Source organism: Drosophila novamexicana, unplaced genomic scaffold, assembly GCF_003285875.2.
Source record: "Drosophila novamexicana strain 15010-1031.04,08,12 unplaced genomic scaffold, DnovRS2.1 tig00000121-arrow-pilon, whole genome shotgun sequence".
Taxonomy (NCBI): domain Eukaryota; kingdom Metazoa; phylum Arthropoda; class Insecta; order Diptera; family Drosophilidae; genus Drosophila; species Drosophila novamexicana.
In genome coordinates this window covers 2,247,730-2,265,347 of record NW_020824773.1, presented here as the reverse complement: position 1 = coordinate 2,265,347, position 17,618 = coordinate 2,247,730, and the positions used below count along the sequence as shown (strand labels likewise).

Below are 17,618 nucleotides of genomic sequence, written 5' to 3'. Positions count from 1 at the left end.
TCAAGAAATTGGCAAAAACGTACCAAGGTCAGTCATTGGACACAGCCAAGAATACACGTATCTACATATTTATGCTAGTGATGAGTCGGTGAATGCTGCCAAATTTCAGTTAGAAGTGATCTATATAAAGTCCACTAAGAGCTAATTAGCAATTATTAGATAGATTCAGTTAATTTTGTGTTAATTTGTTAAACCTGGCATGAATGCTGTTCTATAGTATATATACCAAGTGCATAAAGTTAAATGTTAAAATAAATTGGCAGCTGTTTGTGAGCATACAGAAAGAATTGTAATGAAAAACGGTCATTACAAATCACTTGTTAATACAATTGTTAATATATTTAGTTCCTTAAAGGTTTCAGGTCATTAATAATACCATTCAAGAACCGCAATATCGCTCATCTCTATCCCTATGTGTATGTATGTGTATGCATATATAGGTGTGTGTAGGTGTATGCGTCACATTGAGCACGAGCAAGTGTGCGCGATATTGTATGTAAGCTTTGCTAACGAAAGCGCATCGGGCTTTGTAATACAAAAACTATTCTTATATTTCCATTCCAGTCACAAAGAGCACCACACGTCGAGCATACGAAAAACTCTAACAAAAATCCGTGCAAGCGCTAAAAAGTAAAAAGGCAAAATGGACGCAGTTGACTCGAGCCGGTCTCAGGAGGATGGCTTGGGCTATGTACACATCCAGGATATTCCAGCGCTGAATCAGGAGCACTGCAAAATGCGTGATCCGCAGCGCGTGGAGCGCATCATCAACGAGTTTGTCTGCGGCGGTCCGGAGCGCATGCAACTGGTTTCCGACTTCGACTATACCATTACCAAGCAACGCACTGACGACGGGCTGCCGGTGCTCTCGAGCTTTGGCATCTTTAATGAATGCAAATCCTTGCCAGCAGTCTTCAAGACGGAGACTGACAAGCTCTTCCACAAATATCGGCCCATCGAGATCGATCCACATATGCCCAAGGCGGAGAAGATTCAGTACATGATTGAGTGGTGGACAAAATCGGGCGAGCTGACCAGCGGCTTCCCCTTTGATCAGTCCGAAATAGATCAGATGGCCAGCAAATTTAAGCATGCGCTACGTGACCGAACGCATGAGCTGTTCGAGACGCTGCTGCGCCTGCAAATACCTGTGCTGGTCTTCTCCGCCGGCCTGGGCAACTCGGTGGTGTCGGTGCTGCGACAGGCGAACATCATGTATCCCAATGTGAAAGTTATCTCAAACTTTTTGCAGTACCGCGACGGTCTGTTGGCCGGCTTCCAGGAGCCGATGATACACACATTCAACAAGAACGAAACCGTGCTAAATGGCAGCGAGTATTATGATTTGGTCCATACACGCGATCACATCATTGTCATGGGCGATTCCCTGGGCGACGCGGACATGGCTGCCGGTGTGCCCGCCTCCTCGCACATTATGAAAATTGGTTTTCTCTTCGATCACGTCGAGGCGAACATGGATAAATATATGAACACGTTCGACATTGTGCTAGTCGATGATCAAACAATGGATGTGCCACGAGCGCTGCTCGCGCTCATCGAGCAACGTCATCAGCTGCGCCATCCACACCTAGCGAACGGATCCAGTGCTCCGCCTATGCTGAACGCTGCACTTTAAAATTGTTTATTGGAAAACAGCAGCTACTAACTAGTTAGCTTTAGTTTTAAAACCTCCCTCATGTTTCACATATTTATGTACATATGTTTGTATATCATAATAAAATGATATTTGTTTAGAAATGAGCGTTTAACGACAAAAATTATCTAACCGGAAATACTTTTATATATTTTTTTTATACTCTACTATCTTATTTCCCAAAACTTTCTTGAGATATGGGCTTTTATTTATAATATGTTTCTTGACAGCAATTATTTTGGGGACATCACATTTTTTGCAATTCATTGAGGAAAAAAACGGATCGAAAGTCCTATGTCAAAAATGCTTCACATTTAAACTTAACACGAGTAAATGCTAAAAAAAATAGTAGATATTTCGCCAGGCTTGCATTTATGTATATTAGTTTCCTGTGAGGAAAACATCGATTAATTAGTAAAGTAAGGGTATACACGCTTCGCTAGCTCGAAAGTGAACGGTATTTTTATTTACTTTTTGTTTCTCGCCAAATGTGTGTTATTTTTGATGTGTTTACCAGTCGCAGTTTTCAGCTGTTTCACGTATTACGGGTTCTATCAGCTGATCTGGCGGGGCGGGAGCTAAGCAAATAAGTATGCGAATGCAGATATAAATTTAAAACAGTGGTGCGGAACAGGCGGTTGGAAGTATAAATCTGTTTTGAGAAATAGAATAGAAATGGAATGAATAAGGTGATGTTTATTCATCAAAATGCTAACGATATGTATGAATAATATATAACAAAATTGGCAAGCATTCAATATTTGCACGTTAAAGCAAAATATAAAAACAAAAATTTGAAAGTCGTTAGAAATACATTTAATTAAAAAAACATGTATATTATTTAGACATGTTATATATCCATAACGATTTCGTTTACTATTAAGGGGGGTAAATTGTTAAATAGATTCAATTGGAAGTAAACCTTTTTTGAGTTATCTTTCATCATACAAAAGTAAATACAAATAAAAATAGAAATAACATTTGCAACAAGCATTAAAAAAATGTAATTAACAGGCAAATATAACGTACGTAATGTTATTCGACTGTTTCCTTGGTGTTTGTTAACACTGTACAATTGTATAGTGCTGGACAGCGACGAACAGCTGGCACTTTTGTCATTAATTAGTGCTTTTGCCCAACACAGAGAAAATATACAAATCATTCGTTTTAGCAGTTTTTTTTTACGCAGCCAGAAAATTTAACGTAGACAAGTGAAAAGTGTCTTATAAGTTGCAGTTAAAGCAGCATAACCAGAAGAACTGCTGCCGTCTGTTGCACTTTGGCATTGCAGCAGCGCAGAGACGAATCCCAATTAAGAAACAAAAATTATGTGCTGAGTGGGGGTGAGCGATTGATCAGCTGGGGGAAAATACAACAACAGCAGCAGCAGCAGCAGCAGCGGTACGAGCGGAACTGCTGACAACAATTGCAGCGTCATGTTTGGGTTTGATGGAGAGTATCGGCGCCGACCGGTGCAAAGTCTTGGGGGCGCCTCGCAGACCTGCGACAGGGACACGGCCATACGCAAAGCGGCTCTGGAGCGTCAGAAACGCAACGAGCTGCGCCAGAAGACCCACGGCGCCGTTGTGTTGCAATCGTATGCCCGCTCCTTTATTTATCGCCAGCGACGCAAACGGGCTGAACGGGAGGCCTTTGATGCGTATCTGCACGCTCACCGGGATCGTGTTACCGAGGATGAGAGCATGTGCTTTTTACTGCGGCGCCTCACCTTTTTCTACAGCAATCGCGTGGCCAAGGACAGCGAGCGACTGGTGAGTCAGAGCTAACAAATCGCTTACATAGTTTTATTAATTTGAATTCTTTTTTAGATCGAAATTTGCCAGCCGATCTTGCGGAATCCGGTACGCCTGCTGCAGCATTCAGCCCATGACTCCGTTTGGCTGCTGCGCGTGTGCAAGATTTTGGATGCGTGCCTGTTGCAGTTGGCGCTGCCGCACAGCGCTCAGGCCATACCGCTGCGCATGCTGGAGACATTTACCACGGTGGCATCAGTGGAGCGCTATGTGGAGGATGAGGCGGTGTTGTACAAGTATCTGGAGCGTGTCTTTGTCTTCCTCATTACGCGAAACTACTTTGTGCGTTTGCGTCTGCTGTTAGATGAAAAGTGCCCGCCGCTGGACGGCGAAACTCTGCATGCTCCTACTCCATTCGTCGATGCACTGATGCAGCTGCTGCTGCGACCGTTGAGCGTGGCCATGCGCCAACCGGGAAACGAGTCATCACAGCTCTTCTGTCGCAGGTTCATTATCGATATTTTGGCCACGCCACACACAGAGCCGCTGCGTCACTTTGTGTTGCCCTGTCTGGCCGAGAGCGAAGACTTTCCCTTTGCGTTGCTCATGCACGCGCTGCATGCGCTTCTCGACTTAAGCCAGGCCACGTCCGGCTCTGAGCCAGCGATCACAGATAATGGCAAGCCCAATACTTTGTTATACGGTGTCCTACAGCCCGATGAAGCCAAACAGCTAAAATCGCAGCCGCGTGAAACCTTGTTTAGCTCATTTTTGCTGAACTCGCTGCTGGTGCTGGATCGCAGGCAATTGGGTGAGTGTCTATAATCTTCTTTCAAAGCAACAACATAATCTTATGACCCCTCAACAGCCTCACTGCAGCAGAGCGACTTACTGATTGTCTATGTACGTGTCGTTGCCCAAATGATGCCCAACATATTGCAGCTGCCCAAGTCGACGCTGCGCACGCATGCGACACCACATCGCCACACAGACTCCGACGATGACGACGAGACGGATGAGTCCGACGAGGAGGGGCAGGACCTGCCAACGACTCGCACTATTGATTATGACATGTTACAGTCCTGCCGCCCCACAGGCGAACTGAGCAGCAAAGAGCGCAACAGTCTGCTGGAATCGATAGCCATATTAAACGAAACGCAGCGCGTGGATTTTATTGTGCAGCAAATTGAGCCGCACATTGAGCAAAGCCAGGTGATCTACGCACTCTGCGAGATCTGTCACAATCTGATGATATACAATAAGCATGCGGTCTATGAGTACAAGTATGATTTTATTTATTGCTACCTCTTGCTATGTGCCTAATTTCGCCTTGATTTTTCAGACTTCTATATACTTTGGCCTTTACGCCAAAATTTATACGCGCCGTTTGGTTTAAGTTGGCCGCCGAGTCAACGCAACTGGGCTTCTCAGCACCGCTCACACTTATTTCTAAGGGCGTTGTGCGTAAGTATAAAATCAAAGTATTCACAACTTAAATTAAAAATTAATGCAATTGGTTTTGACAGCCAAGCAACAGGGCGTGGATCGTACTATACCTTTGCTGGCCACCTTTTGCATGCTCTTTGGCCGCCTGCTGCCCACGCTGCACGATGTGGAGTTTGTCGAAAAAAAGCTATTGGAGTCGGCCCCGCCGCATCACGTACGGCTTATGCCGTTTTCTATTGCGGAGATAGTGCAAATGTCCAAGACGCTGAAGGACATAAGCTTGGGTCTGGTAGAGCTCGCCTTTCGCAGTGTGCTGAGTCACACCGACGCGGATGACAAGACACTGCGTCATCAGAAACAAATCTGGGCCAATTTGTTAAATGTCGTTGTATTTGTGCTCAATCAGATACATTCGCGTGATTTGCGTATGGGCTTCTGCCCGGAAGGGCATTGGACTGTTTCCCGCTTGGATTTGCCACTGGACAGGCCAACAGATCTGCCATTGACTCACAGCAGTCGCATGCGCGGCATTCGCCCATTTCAGCCCATACGCGACTTTACGCGCGAGGACTTTGAGAACGGGCCGCCCATGTCAACCAAACAAAAACGATCCATTACCATATTGCGCGAAATACCTTTTGTGGTGGCTTTTAATAAACGTGTAAGCATATTACAGGGCCTGGTTGCGGCTAACAAGATGCGCGTGCAGGGTCATCTACAGGCCTTTCTGCAGGGCCCCTCCATTATGGTGACTGTGCGCCGCACGCATCTATATGAAGATGCCTACGACAAGCTGCGTCCAGAGAATGGTTCGAATCCAAAATGTTGTAATGCTAAATGTTTATTAATAAATTTTATTTTTCAGAACCGGACCTGCGCTTAAAGTTTCGCATTCAGTTTGTGTCTCATTTGGGACTGGACGAGGCAGGCATTGATGGTGGAGGCGTGTTTCGCGAATTTCTATCCGAACTGATTAAAACTGCCTTTGATCCCAACCGTGGCTTCTTTATGTACGATTATGAGAAGCCAATATCCATTTAATTTAATATTAATGAATGTTTCGCCTTTAGGGTAACGACGGACAACAAATTGTATCCTAATCCCAATGTATCGGATCTCTTTAGTGACTTTGAGAAGCATTATTATTTCATTGGCCGTATTTTGGGCAAAGCAATTTATGAGAATTTGCTGGTGGAGCTGCCGTTAGCTGAGTTCTTTTTAACTAAACTCGCTGGAAAGTATTCGGACGTGGATATACATCAATTGGCTTCGCTGGATCCGGAGCTATATCGCAATCTGCTTTACCTCAAGGATTATCCAGGCGATGTTAGTGAATTGAATTTGGATTTTACAGTAGCCAGCAGTTCGCTGGGACAGACGCAAGTGGTAGAATTAAAACCGCAGGGTCAGAGCACGCCGGTTACCAACTCAAATCGCATCGAGTATCTGCAGCTCATAGCCAACTTTAAGCTCAACGTGCAGATAAAACGTCACTGTAAGGCCTTCCGCAAGGGACTGTCGAATGTGTTGCCCATCGAGTGGCTTTATATGTTCAGCAACAAGGAGCTGCAAATACTCATATCGGGCGCCGAAATACCTATTGATCTGGAGGATCTAAAAAAGCACTGCAAATATGGTGGGGAGTATACGCCGGAGCATCCATCAATTGTTGCATTCTGGGAGGCTGTGGAGGGCTTCGATGATTTGCAACGGCGGCAGCTGCTTAAGTTTGTCACCAGCTGCTCGCGGCCACCGTTGCTTGGTTTTAAGGTGAGTTATTTCTAAAATAAATCTAATACTCTTTTCTCATTCAATTGTTGTCTACTTCAGGACTTGGATCCACCCTTTTTTATACAGAATGCTGGGGATATGGAGCGTCTGCCTACGGCCAGCACGTGCACGAATCTGTTGAAGCTGCCGCCTTTCAAGAACGCTGAACAGATGCGCGAAAAGTTAATATATGCCATACAGTCCGGTGTAGGCTTTGAACTTAGCTAAGCTGTGTCCCGGCATACCAGTTACTACACACATATCGAATGCAATGAACCCACACAGAGACCGATTCGAGCGCCCATCCCAGCTGCAGGAATCGATGGCTGGCCAAGCAACTATTCCAGTTCACGTAGAAATTTAATTATGAAAAACATAATTAATTGTCTAATGTAAAGTATGAAGCTTATGAGGTCTGTTTTCCAAGTTTTCTTTTTAGTTAATTTGTGTTTTTTTCGTATTACACAATATAAATGTAACAAAAAAACGAAAATACGATTTGTTTTAGCCCATTTCATGTGGAAAAATTACGGAAAATGTTAGAAATCGAATAGCCGAAGCCTAAAGCCAAGCTCTTTAAATTTACGGACAGCCCCATGCCACACGGCTTGCCAGGCATTCATGTGGTTATATTTGTGTGTGTATGTTTTTGAGTGAGTGTGTCTGTGTGTGTGTGAGTGTCCAGGCTGCTATTTCCGTTTCATTGCGACACAAAGCATGCGGAAGTGCACGCAGATGCACACAAGAGCTGCAGCACAAGCATTCAGAGGTACAGGTCCTGCTCCTGTCCAGTGCTTGGCTTGATTTAGCGCCATTTTCAAGTTGAATTTATACTTGATTACAAAATATTTTGCTTCCTTTCATTGATCATCAATAACAAATAAATAGGAATTTACTTTGAAATGTATTTCACATATAAATTGTTTATTTTGAAAATGGGAAAATAGAGTAAAATAACAGGTATGTTCCCCCCACACAGAAGCCAACTATTTATTTGTTTTGAACTTGTTTGTAGCCCCATCAACTGTGAAATTAAAAAATAAATAAGTCAATCTAGTCTATATCAAGAGCGCATTTCAAAATATTAAATATTTTTTATTGAGAGTAACAAGGATAGTGCCGCCAATGTTTTATGTTTATAATTTAAAAGATTTTTCAAATTTTTGTATTTTTATATTATTTATATTCGTAAATTACAATAATTCATTTACTTCATTTAAAATTCGATTCAACTTCTTGGAAAGGACATGAACATTTTAAGCAAAAGTAAACCCATTCTCTATTAATTCACCAAATGCTCTTATCTGCTTCTTGAACACAACCTTCATTTAAATTGTCATAATTATAACAATTTATAATATGTGAATTTGGCCTAGTAAAGCCAAATTTAAAGTCTTACTTGAGAGAGCAACTGACAAATCATCCGAATAATATTACTTAGGGCAACTTACTCCTCTGATAACGTTGGTATCTCTAATATGAGTTGAGAGCCTTAAGTTCAATTATTTGAGAGTTGACAACGCTCTTATATGAGCCAAGTGAGACCCAGTTAAAAGATACTATATTTACAATAATCCTTACTATCGTGAATATCTTCCATTTAGATGGGATTCTACCTCCCCTTAGGTAGCTTTTCGAATGAAATAACTAACAATAATAGCAGGTAATTGTTGCTTAGCCAACATATTTGTTCAGTTTCCCAAAAATTTTTCGTTTGACTTTTAATTTTCAACGAATTATTTTTCTAAACATTAAAAATATTAATATATATGTATATATATATATTTATATATATTATATATATATATTAATTTAATAAACTCATATAATGTTTTAATTTTGATCACTTTAATATCTCTCAACGAGAGCTCGGAATTCTAATCGTTTCCATGTTCTCAGTTCCCACAAAAAAAATCAAACTGTATCCGGAACTAAACAATTTTTTTTGTAAATTTGTTGTTCCAAAAATTCTGTTTCAACTATCGCATTTATCTAGTCAAACTTGGTAAATGCCAATTTTGAAAAAATATGAAATTCAGCTTGTGCAGTGGAATATATAAATAAGAATAAAATAAAATAAGAATGTATTAAATATATAAGAACCCAAGGGTTGAACCTGGGCTCATGATTGGGGAAAACTGGGCTCACAAACCGAACCTAAATGCAGGGCGTTGGTTCTCAAGAGCTTAAATTCTTGCTCGAGTCTGCAGCCCTGATCCTTATATAATCTATATCTCTATATATCTTTATCTATATATCTTGTATCTTTCTATCTACATATATATTTTTAATTTGTACCATCTATAGTCAATTTATTTGCCTGGCCTGTTGTATGATGCGTTCGTAGATCATCTGCGGCGCTGTGGTTGCATAGAGGAAATCAATGTGATTATAGCCTCGCACCTGGTAGAGCTTGACCCGACTGTTGCGCAACTCTCGCACCAAATGCTGCACATCCCGGCGGCTGGACAATGCATCCCGGTTACCATAGAAGAGCATAAGGTTGAGGCGCACATTTTCCAGCTGATAGGTGGGTGGTGTGGCCTGGCCATAGCGCAGCGAGTTGAGCCGTGCCGAGCTATAGTCGTACTGTTGGAATTTACCTGCATGGACAGAGCAAGGCTGTAGCTGACAGTGCAACCCAGCAGCTGGTGCGGATGGTCATTGTCTTACCGCTGTTGATGAGCTGCCCAAAGTGCAGCAGTTGACCACGTGAGATGCCCGCCGGTGTCGTCTCCAGAATGCGTGGGAATATGCTCTGCAAAATGCGAAATTTTCAATTGATGAGGCACAAAAGCCAAAAGCCAAAAAGCCAAGCATTCAAATTTACGACCTGCCCCACTGCCACTTAACTGTCAGCTCTTCGGAGTGTCTGTGCTTGTGTGTGTGTGTCTGTGATTGTGCTTGTGTGTGTGTGTGCTAGCTGCTATTTCCGATTCAATGTGACACAAAGCACACGGAAGTGCATGCAGCTACACAAATACACAAACAAGATCTGGCACAACGACATAAAGGAATGGAGGTCCTGCTACTGACCTGCTCCTTGGCCTGAATCGACTTAACGACTTTGTGTTTTTACTTTTCTTTTGGAATTTGAAATTATTATAACCTGCTCTAGAAGATTGAAGATGTATTAAATAATATATGCAAGAAGTCAGAAAGTTTAATATATCTACAACTGAAATGCGATCTTAGGGAAACAAAAACTAATATTTATATATCTGCTTCCTGATATCTCTTTATGTAAAACTGTTTGTCATGACTGTCTGACAGATTGATGATCAACACACAGCCCAAACCATAATATCCACAAAGCTGAACATTTTTTCGGAAATTTAACAGAATTACAATTTAACGGAATTATAAAAAAAAAGATTAAATATATATTTAATAGGCTATAAACTAGACTCTAGAAATATAAATCAAGGATCAAGGACTTGGCAAAAGAATTTTTTGTTTAAACTGGGCTCTTAATAACCCATCTAGATCAAGTTGTGTATAAAATGAGATTCAACAAATTATACTACAACGAACTGCTGTATTCTTTGGATGTTGGCAATTTAAATTATTGCTTCAAAATTAGTGTCACAATATACAAAATGTCAATTGAACGCAAAGTATTGCTTAGGTATTAGTTGCCAAAAAAAACATAAATTTGTATACGGGAAACATCTTTAGATATAATCTATAAATTTAAATGTTTTTTTTTCTCTTTTTGATATATTTTGACAGTTCCTCAGTCGGTTGAGTCTCACGTCCTGCGGCAACATATTTTGTTTTGTTTTGATGCTTATTTGATTTTCCGGCTGCCCAATGCATTTTTTCTACTTCTTTCTATTCTGGCTTCTTTTCAATTGCTGCCACTTGCCTCTGGCCCGCTGCAACTTGTGGCAAATAGTTTTGTGTGTCGCCTGCACAGCCGGCAGCTTGTTTGTGTTTCCAGAGTTCTTCTCAGTTTGTTTCTTTTTTTTGTTTTTTGTTATTGTTTTTTTGTTGTTGCATCAAATCATGCTTCACGCATTGCAGTTGCAAAGTGTGCTGAACTTTATGTGGCGTAAAGGCAGGAGGAGTGCGAGGGGGGGGGGGGGGGGGGTGTTAAGTCAGAGCGTCGTGCTCTCAGCTAAATATGCACAAATATTTATTTGCGCGGGCAGCGAGTAAAACGAGTAGGCAACGAGTAGGGGGCATGAGTGGGATTGAGTATGTTGCGATTGGGGCAGCGAGGGGCAGCCAGCTGTATATTGTGCGGCGTGTTTGGCAGTTGTCACAGCATATCTTGCCCCTGCCTTGGCCTGGCCACCACCAAGCCTGACGGAGGGAAGTCATCGCCTTGCGCTATTTGCTTAGCAATTTTGGTGCCTGTTCAGCGTCTGAGACTCTGCTCCATGCTCGTCGACTATTTGCCCGCTTGTTTGTTGACTTTTTTATAGGAGCAATGACGATTTCAGAGATACAGCACGCGGTTGCACTTAGCTTCTAGCTGCCTGTGGCACGAGCTTTGTTGATTTGACTTGAAATTTGAAATGTGAGATATTCGAACTTTTTTATTGCTGGATTGACTCAAAAGAAATTTTTAGCGTGTATCGCTTGCTCTTGGCTTGTATGTGGAATTCTTGAAGGATAAATATGTATTCGCATTATCTTAAGAGAAATGAAATAGGTGAAAGTACGTTTAACAGGTTGATCTAAGGGTAGACTTTCTTTAAAATAATTTAGATATTTATTATTTTGAATAAAAAATTTACAAGAATAATTTATATATGTATCTCAAGATTTTATATAAAATATAATCCACAAGCAAATTCTTCGCTTAAATATATTCAATATAAAAACATTTATCCTGCTTTCAATATCTGAGTTTTCCTAAAATTGCCAAATGATGAGGTTTATAAATATTTTTAATTGATCATTCTTAAAAACCTTACTTACAACAACTCATATTTTGCCGAAGCGTAAAACAATTTATTTTGCTCACCTGTCTCTATTGAATATGCTTCAGTTTTACACTTCTGTTATCAAAACAAGTTGAAGTATAAACCAAAGTTTTAGTACTGTACTACAGAAGAGATTCCGAAACTATCTATTGCCTGTCAAACTTTTGCACATTTTTTGCGGGGCAGCTATAAAAGTGCTACAGCTTCTGCCACACACACACACACACATACACACACACACATATTTTTTGGATATTTTGTGTGTTTTGTTTTTGTAGGCAACCCGGCCAAAGCCAATTGGCAGTGCCCTTACCCTAATAACTAACAGGCACTTGGCGCCAACCTCTTTGGGCCACTCCACAACAGGGCTTAGCCTTTTGAGCACGCGCCCCGAACGCCGTACAGATAAGCCATAAAGTTTGGCAAAAATAACACGAGCGCGATTTATTTGCCATATTTCATGGCAAAACAAAATTTAAATGTGCCGTGTGCGAAAACAAAAAGTGTTTAAGGCAACGTGGCGTATACGTAATGTGTGTTGTATAGTTAGCAGCTGGAGAGCGCGGGCGGCCGGCACGAGCCCGTCGGTCGCGGCCAGGCAGTTGCCGGGCCCCAACGGCTGGCAGAGGCAAAAGTTTAGCGCACCTTTTGGTGCACATTACAGCAAAAAATCCAGAGATGTATGAACGTGCAGCGATCATCGAATATTCAATACACTTATAGATGGTATAAGTCATCTATAATCCTGTCACCTTTCCAGTTGATTTGAGACAAAATTTCATTATTTCAAATATATATTAAAATAATTAAATTGAAAATCCATAATAAAGCAAAGGAATAAACAAACATGGCAGAACAAGGTATCGCAGATATCAATTAAGGTATCGAAGCAGTAAATATGCATATACATTCATAGAACAAGTCGCAAAAGAACATTTGCTAATGATATTTCTGGATTGACCAGATGATGTTTTATGCTAGACACCAATAAAAATTGGATAAAAAAATGATAAACTCTAGATGTGGAAGCCTAAGAAAAATAAATACCTAAAGCATTTCTGTAATTAAAAAAAAAGAAGTACATTTTGCTAATTTTATTATTCGTGAAAATAGGCTTCCCTCTTGTCTAATCTGAATTTAATGGTCTATAATCTAGCTGTTACAGCCTTTTTAAGAAAGCTAATAGACTTTTGGCGAAGACTGTGAAAATAAACGTGCCACAATAGTTGGCACAACTGGCAGGAAACTGGGCAGGCAGCTCGTTTACGCATTTAAATTCAAATAACTTTTATTACCAAAACTAAAGCCGGCTCTTGAATGTGTTTTTCTGTGTGTGGGTGTGTGTCTGTTAGTTGTGTGTGCGAGAGTCAGAGAAAGGGGCGGGGGTGGGTGGGTGCGGCGCACTCCTGAGTGCAATAAAAACTTTTGCATACAACAAAACTTTGGGGCCGCTTTGTTGGCTAAATTATGACTGCATATATAATCGTACTCACACGATCCAGCGGATATTCGCTGAAGCCCACATAGAGCGATGTGAGGAGCGTGCAGAGCGCATAGGTGGGCAGCGCTGGGCTGCAGAAGAGCTGCCCGCCCACCTGGCTCAACGGCGTGGCGGGCAGCAGCTCGTGCAGGCCTAGCTGATTCAGCAGCAGCTGTAACAACACAAGCACAATAACAATACATTAGCCACGCACAACGTGTGGTATACGCAACATTAAGTATACGCACCGTGACGCCAGCCGGATCGCTGGCCAGCAAACGCAACGGCAGACTGCTCAAGTGCTGCAAATACGCAATTGGCGCCAGCAGCGCAACGCTCGAAAACCACGCATTAAAGTCGGGCCGTTGTGCCAGTAGCACGAGCAGCACTGTGGTGCCCTGCGAGTGGCCCACATAGTGCAGCTGTCGCTGACCCGTCACGGCCAGCACATGCTCCACAATGGCGGGCAAATCGTAGACGCCAATCTCATGCCAGCTGAAATCCCAAAAGGCCGGCTGCCTGGCCGACAATGTGCGATGTCTCCGCGATTCTGTGGTGCCCCGTGCATTGGGCAGCCAGACATCGAAGCAGCGTGCATGCAGCTGGAACGCTAAGGCGCTTGCGCGACCCGCAGCCACAAAATCGGCCGCCGAACCGATTAGACCATGCATCAGCACGAATGGCTGTAGTGTGGGGCAGCTCTGGTTGCGCGGCGGCGGAATACGTTGTACGGTCAGCTGATACCCATCCACGGTTTGCACACGATGCTCCTCACACTCCGCCCGATTGCGCTGCACAATTCGGCAAATGGCATCAAGACTGAACGCGAAATGGAGTCCACATCCCATTATCATATAAACCAGGCACACACGCATTTTGTAGCACAGTTTTAGTTAAGACATGTTGCCTATCGCGCTACCAACGCGACTTACGAGCGGCGACTGTGGCCTAGTCGGAAGCTGCTCACTGCTTTTTGTTCAACGCGGCGTATACGCAATGTAAATATAGTGCGGTAGAGCGAGAGCGAGAGCAACAGAGGGCGATGGAATAATAAATATGAGAGTGCCGAGCGCACGATTCAAATACTTATAAGCAGGGCCACAGCTAATGCCAACCATAAATAAACAAGCATTGAGCTCTGTTTGCTCGCAAGCCGACAATTGTTATGGCTAAAAATGATCAATTGCATAGGCCTAGAAAAGGTGTTACCGCTCGTAAGGGTATATTTGATACGGACATGGTTAGCAGCAATATGCAATACAGAAAATATCTATTTTATTAATTTTATTAAATTTTATTATTTTCGATCCATAATCTATCTATCTATATATATATATATAACTAATTGTCCTATCTGATTGGCTGACTGATTGCCGATCAGCGCACAGATAATCAATATTTTTACTGTACTGTACTTGTAGGTTGAATAAGTGTTCGTGAAAACAAGTTTTTGGAAAATTTCCCCCGCAACTGTGGAAAATGAGTGAAAAACGGTAAGCAACGTATCGTGATCAAAATAACACTAAGATTTTTATAAAAATTCATTTCAGACATGCTTATACATACGTACCGTAGCTGAACGTAACTGTGAAAAATTAGTGAAAACTGAGTAAAATTTGAGACACGTTTTATAGTCTGTCGCTGTTGAATGGAAAATATTATTTTTTGTTTGGAATAATGTATAAATTGCTTTAATTATTATATGTTCATGTGTTCTTGAAAGAAACCGGAAGATAAAGAGCTTAGTCGTTGAATAGTTGGAGGATGGAAAATTGGAATCAAAGATAGTATGAGCTAAAGTAAAGTTTCTTCCGATCGGGATATAACTTATTTATAAAACTGTAAGACTGTCTTGTTCGTTGAAAGGGTATCTGCTAGTTGCTTTCAATATGGGAAAATCAATGTTCTAGCGTGTTTAACAAACTTTTTTTTGTTCATGCCCAACTTGTTAGATTTATGCCAAACGCTGTCGACGTGTTAATTGCTGAGCCCAAACGAACGGCTCCACATAAATAACTCATCTCACTTGGTGAATCGCCGTCAGATGCCCGCCTCAAACGAGTGGCCAAGTGGCGTCGGTGATGCGGCCTTGTCGCCCTAATTAGCGATAATAATTTACTGCAAAATGTTGTGGCTCAAACTGAAGCGGGCTCCAGTAGCCCAGTCGTACGGCAGCTGGCTTATGCGTGTCGTCGTATCGTACGACTGGCATTATGGACATATATATATAGTATATCGTTTCTAGTGCTGTTATTGTGAATGCGAATGCACATGTTTAACGGCCTATTTGATTTACAATTCGAATTGCGTCTACGTGCCGAAAATGCAATCGTGCTAATTAAAATGACCGCGATAGGGCGTGTGAAATTATTACATGGTGCCGATATGACGTCGAGTTCGCTTGGTGGGTCTCGCAACGTTTGCGGGTTGCAAGGTAGAGGGGGGTGAGTGGGAGGGGCAGGCGCTGCACTGATAGTGCGGTTGGCCAGCTGGCTATTCGTTTTGGCCATGCCTCAATTCAATTCGTAGAGAGGCACTACTAATAGCGCTCCGCATTGACGTCATCAACAAGTTGAGGTTGGTCATTGCATTTTGGGCTTATTGCGAGCTGACTGGGCAGAAAATCTGTTTAGCGGCATCAAATTTATGGCATTTGAAGGAAAATCAAATATTGCGCCGTGTATAGACCAATCTGACAAGATATCTGCACAACTTCCTGAACGATCCCGGAGTTTTGAAGAATACGTTATATTATTGAATACGTTATATTTGGTATGAAGGTTGCAATGATGTATATTTTTATACCATCAACCCCTTGAAAATACGTATGTAACAGGCAGGTACTCTCTTATTAATTATAAACAATTTCCAATTTTGGTATCTTAGGAATTTGTGGAATACTTTAACTCAGAAAGCCGAAAAGCGAAATTATCTTAGATATAGAATTGTTAAGTTATACTGAAATTAAGATAGTATTCTGTCAGCGGAAGTTATTAAATTTGCTATACTTATCAGACAGAGATTAAACTTATTTGACGTTTGGGATAACTTATCAAACTTTACTGAAAATTAAAAATGAAATACCTTTGTTCAGACGCAATGAAGTGAAAAGAGACATAAATAAGAATATTTGTACTGCTTTGTAGTTCCTTTTTGCTGTGGCCTGATGTTTCACAGAATGTTAACAAAGCAATATCAATTACTGTTTGGCTTCTTTTTTCATATTTATAGCGCCACAAGGCCAACAAGGGTTATCATCATAATTATCTATGCATTAATTATGCTGCTTATAGCTCATAGCTATGCATCTATTTATCTGTTCCCATCCATTTATGTAGAATTTGCACACAGAACGACTTAATTAAAAACGTAGTGCTCATTAAATTGAATGCAATTTCTCAAGCAAAATGCCAGACAACGAAAGCGTTGCACCTGCCCAGCATCAGACACAGACAAAGACTTGGACGACAGGATGATGCACTCTGTTGTGTGTTGGGTAGGGAACTGGTGGGGTGGAGTGGGGTTGTGTTGATGACGACGTTGATGATGACATTATCTCATGCTCATTGAACGCAAATGTGGCGTTTTGTCGCACACCATAAAAGAGGAAGGGTGCAACATCAAGAACAAAGAGCCCAAGTATAAAGCATAAGAAATGGGAAAGAAAACTGCAACCGAATTTTCTGACGACAGCTTTTGCCAGACGTACATTTTCCACGGCAACGTTGAGTACGCCACCTTCCTCCCGCCCCACGTCTATTTGCCGTATGTCATAGGTTTATTGTTGTGTTTTTTTGTTAAAAATGCTTTTGTAATATACCACAACAACAATACCGTGTGCAATAGAAGCTGTGGTCTAGCTCTTCTCAGAAAAGAAACTAAAATAGGAGTCACAGCTGTGTCTTAGTTTGAAGTGAGAAAACCAAAATCACCTGATCTGTAGCTATTTTTAGTAATTTGCAGGTGGTAAAAATGTACATAAAATTTATATTACTTAAATATACTATCATCAATGTTTTCTTCTTTCTTTTGTATTTTGTACTTTTCAATATAATTATTTTCATGTTTCTATTTATATTAATTCTTTTATATTTTTTTAATCAATTAATTACTTGAATCAATTAATTATGTGTTTTTTACGTGTTCTACATTAGCGCAGAGCTTATCGACTATTATGGGATCTCTAGTTCACTCTCCGCTCAGTTCACTTCTCTATTAACCCACTTTTTTGTGGTGCTGTGGTGCAATCTGTGGCTTTTTTTGTTTCTGTTGACATAATTCAAGAAATGCCAGCCACAAAGTTTTCCGGTCAGGTTTTTTTTGTTCTTTTGTTAACGAATTAAGTCAGCGAGCTTTGGGCGCATTTAAATTGACTTTAATCGTGGGTAGAGCCCCGCCGCCCTGACCATTAATCGCATTCAATGGCAGTCGCTCTATTTGTATCTCTTTCTCAGTCTGGCAGCGTTTACGCCAAGTACTTAACAACTTTAATGAGCGGCGGGAAAAAACTGCCGAGCGCCCAAAGTAGCCAACGCGCACTTAATACTAATGGCTGTCATTATCCTTTATCCTTTGGCTGT

General features: G+C 41.5%; 3 protein-coding genes across 3 annotated transcripts; 2 read left to right on the top strand and 1 right to left on the bottom strand.

Annotated features, from left to right (window-relative positions):
• The first annotated feature begins 623 nt into the window (after positions 1–623).
• On the top strand, positions 624–1,778 carry LOC115757797 (7-methylguanosine phosphate-specific 5'-nucleotidase). The gene has a single exon (XM_030698213.1). The coding sequence runs from the start codon at positions 644–646 to the stop codon at positions 1,634–1,636; it is 993 nt and encodes a 330-aa protein (XP_030554073.1). The 5' UTR covers positions 624–643; the 3' UTR covers positions 1,637–1,778.
• Positions 1,779–2,655: 877 nt separating this feature from the next.
• LOC115757827 (ubiquitin-protein ligase E3C) lies at positions 2,656–7,096 on the top strand. The gene is made up of 8 exons (XM_030698251.1): positions 2,656–3,426; positions 3,484–4,219; positions 4,277–4,691; positions 4,751–4,872; positions 4,935–5,663; positions 5,720–5,864; positions 5,925–6,624; positions 6,685–7,096. Exons 1-8 carry the CDS (start codon positions 3,091–3,093, stop codon positions 6,850–6,852), a joined length of 3,351 nt encoding a protein of 1,116 aa, XP_030554111.1. The 5' UTR covers positions 2,656–3,090; the 3' UTR covers positions 6,853–7,096.
• Positions 7,097–8,929: 1,833 nt separating this feature from the next.
• LOC115757937 (lipase 3) lies at positions 8,930–13,958 on the bottom strand. The gene is made up of 4 exons (XM_030698405.1): positions 13,287–13,958; positions 13,052–13,210; positions 9,298–9,382; positions 8,930–9,227 (listed from the first exon to the last, which is right to left on the bottom strand). Exons 1-4 carry the CDS (start codon positions 13,911–13,913, stop codon positions 8,932–8,934), a joined length of 1,167 nt encoding a protein of 388 aa, XP_030554265.1. The 5' UTR covers positions 13,914–13,958; the 3' UTR covers positions 8,930–8,931.
• Between the last annotated feature and the right edge of the window lie 3,660 nt (positions 13,959–17,618).

Excerpts from the sequence above, each read along its gene's own strand:
- LOC115757827 (XM_030698251.1), top strand. The coding sequence starts at position 3,091 with ATGTTTGGGTTTGATGGAGAGTATCGGCGCCGACCGGTGCAAAGTCTT. Across the intron at positions 3,427-3,483 it reads CCAAGGACAGCGAGCGACTG|ATCGAAATTTGCCAGCCGAT; the intron begins GTGAGTCAGAGC and ends ATTCTTTTTTAG. Across the intron at positions 4,873-4,934 it reads TATTTCTAAGGGCGTTGTGC|CCAAGCAACAGGGCGTGGAT; the intron begins GTAAGTATAAAA and ends TGGTTTTGACAG.
- LOC115757937 (XM_030698405.1), bottom strand. The coding sequence starts at position 13,913 with ATGCGTGTGTGCCTGGTTTATATGATAATGGGATGTGGACTCCATTTC. Across the intron at positions 13,211-13,286 it reads GCGATCCGGCTGGCGTCACG|CTGCTGCTGAATCAGCTAGG; the intron begins GTGCGTATACTT and ends GTGTTGTTACAG. Across the intron at positions 9,383-13,051 it reads GCGAATATCCGCTGGATCGT|AGCATATTCCCACGCATTCT; the intron begins GTGAGTACGATT and ends CGCATTTTGCAG.
- LOC115757797 (XM_030698213.1), top strand. The coding sequence starts at position 644 with ATGGACGCAGTTGACTCGAGCCGGTCTCAGGAGGATGGCTTGGGCTAT.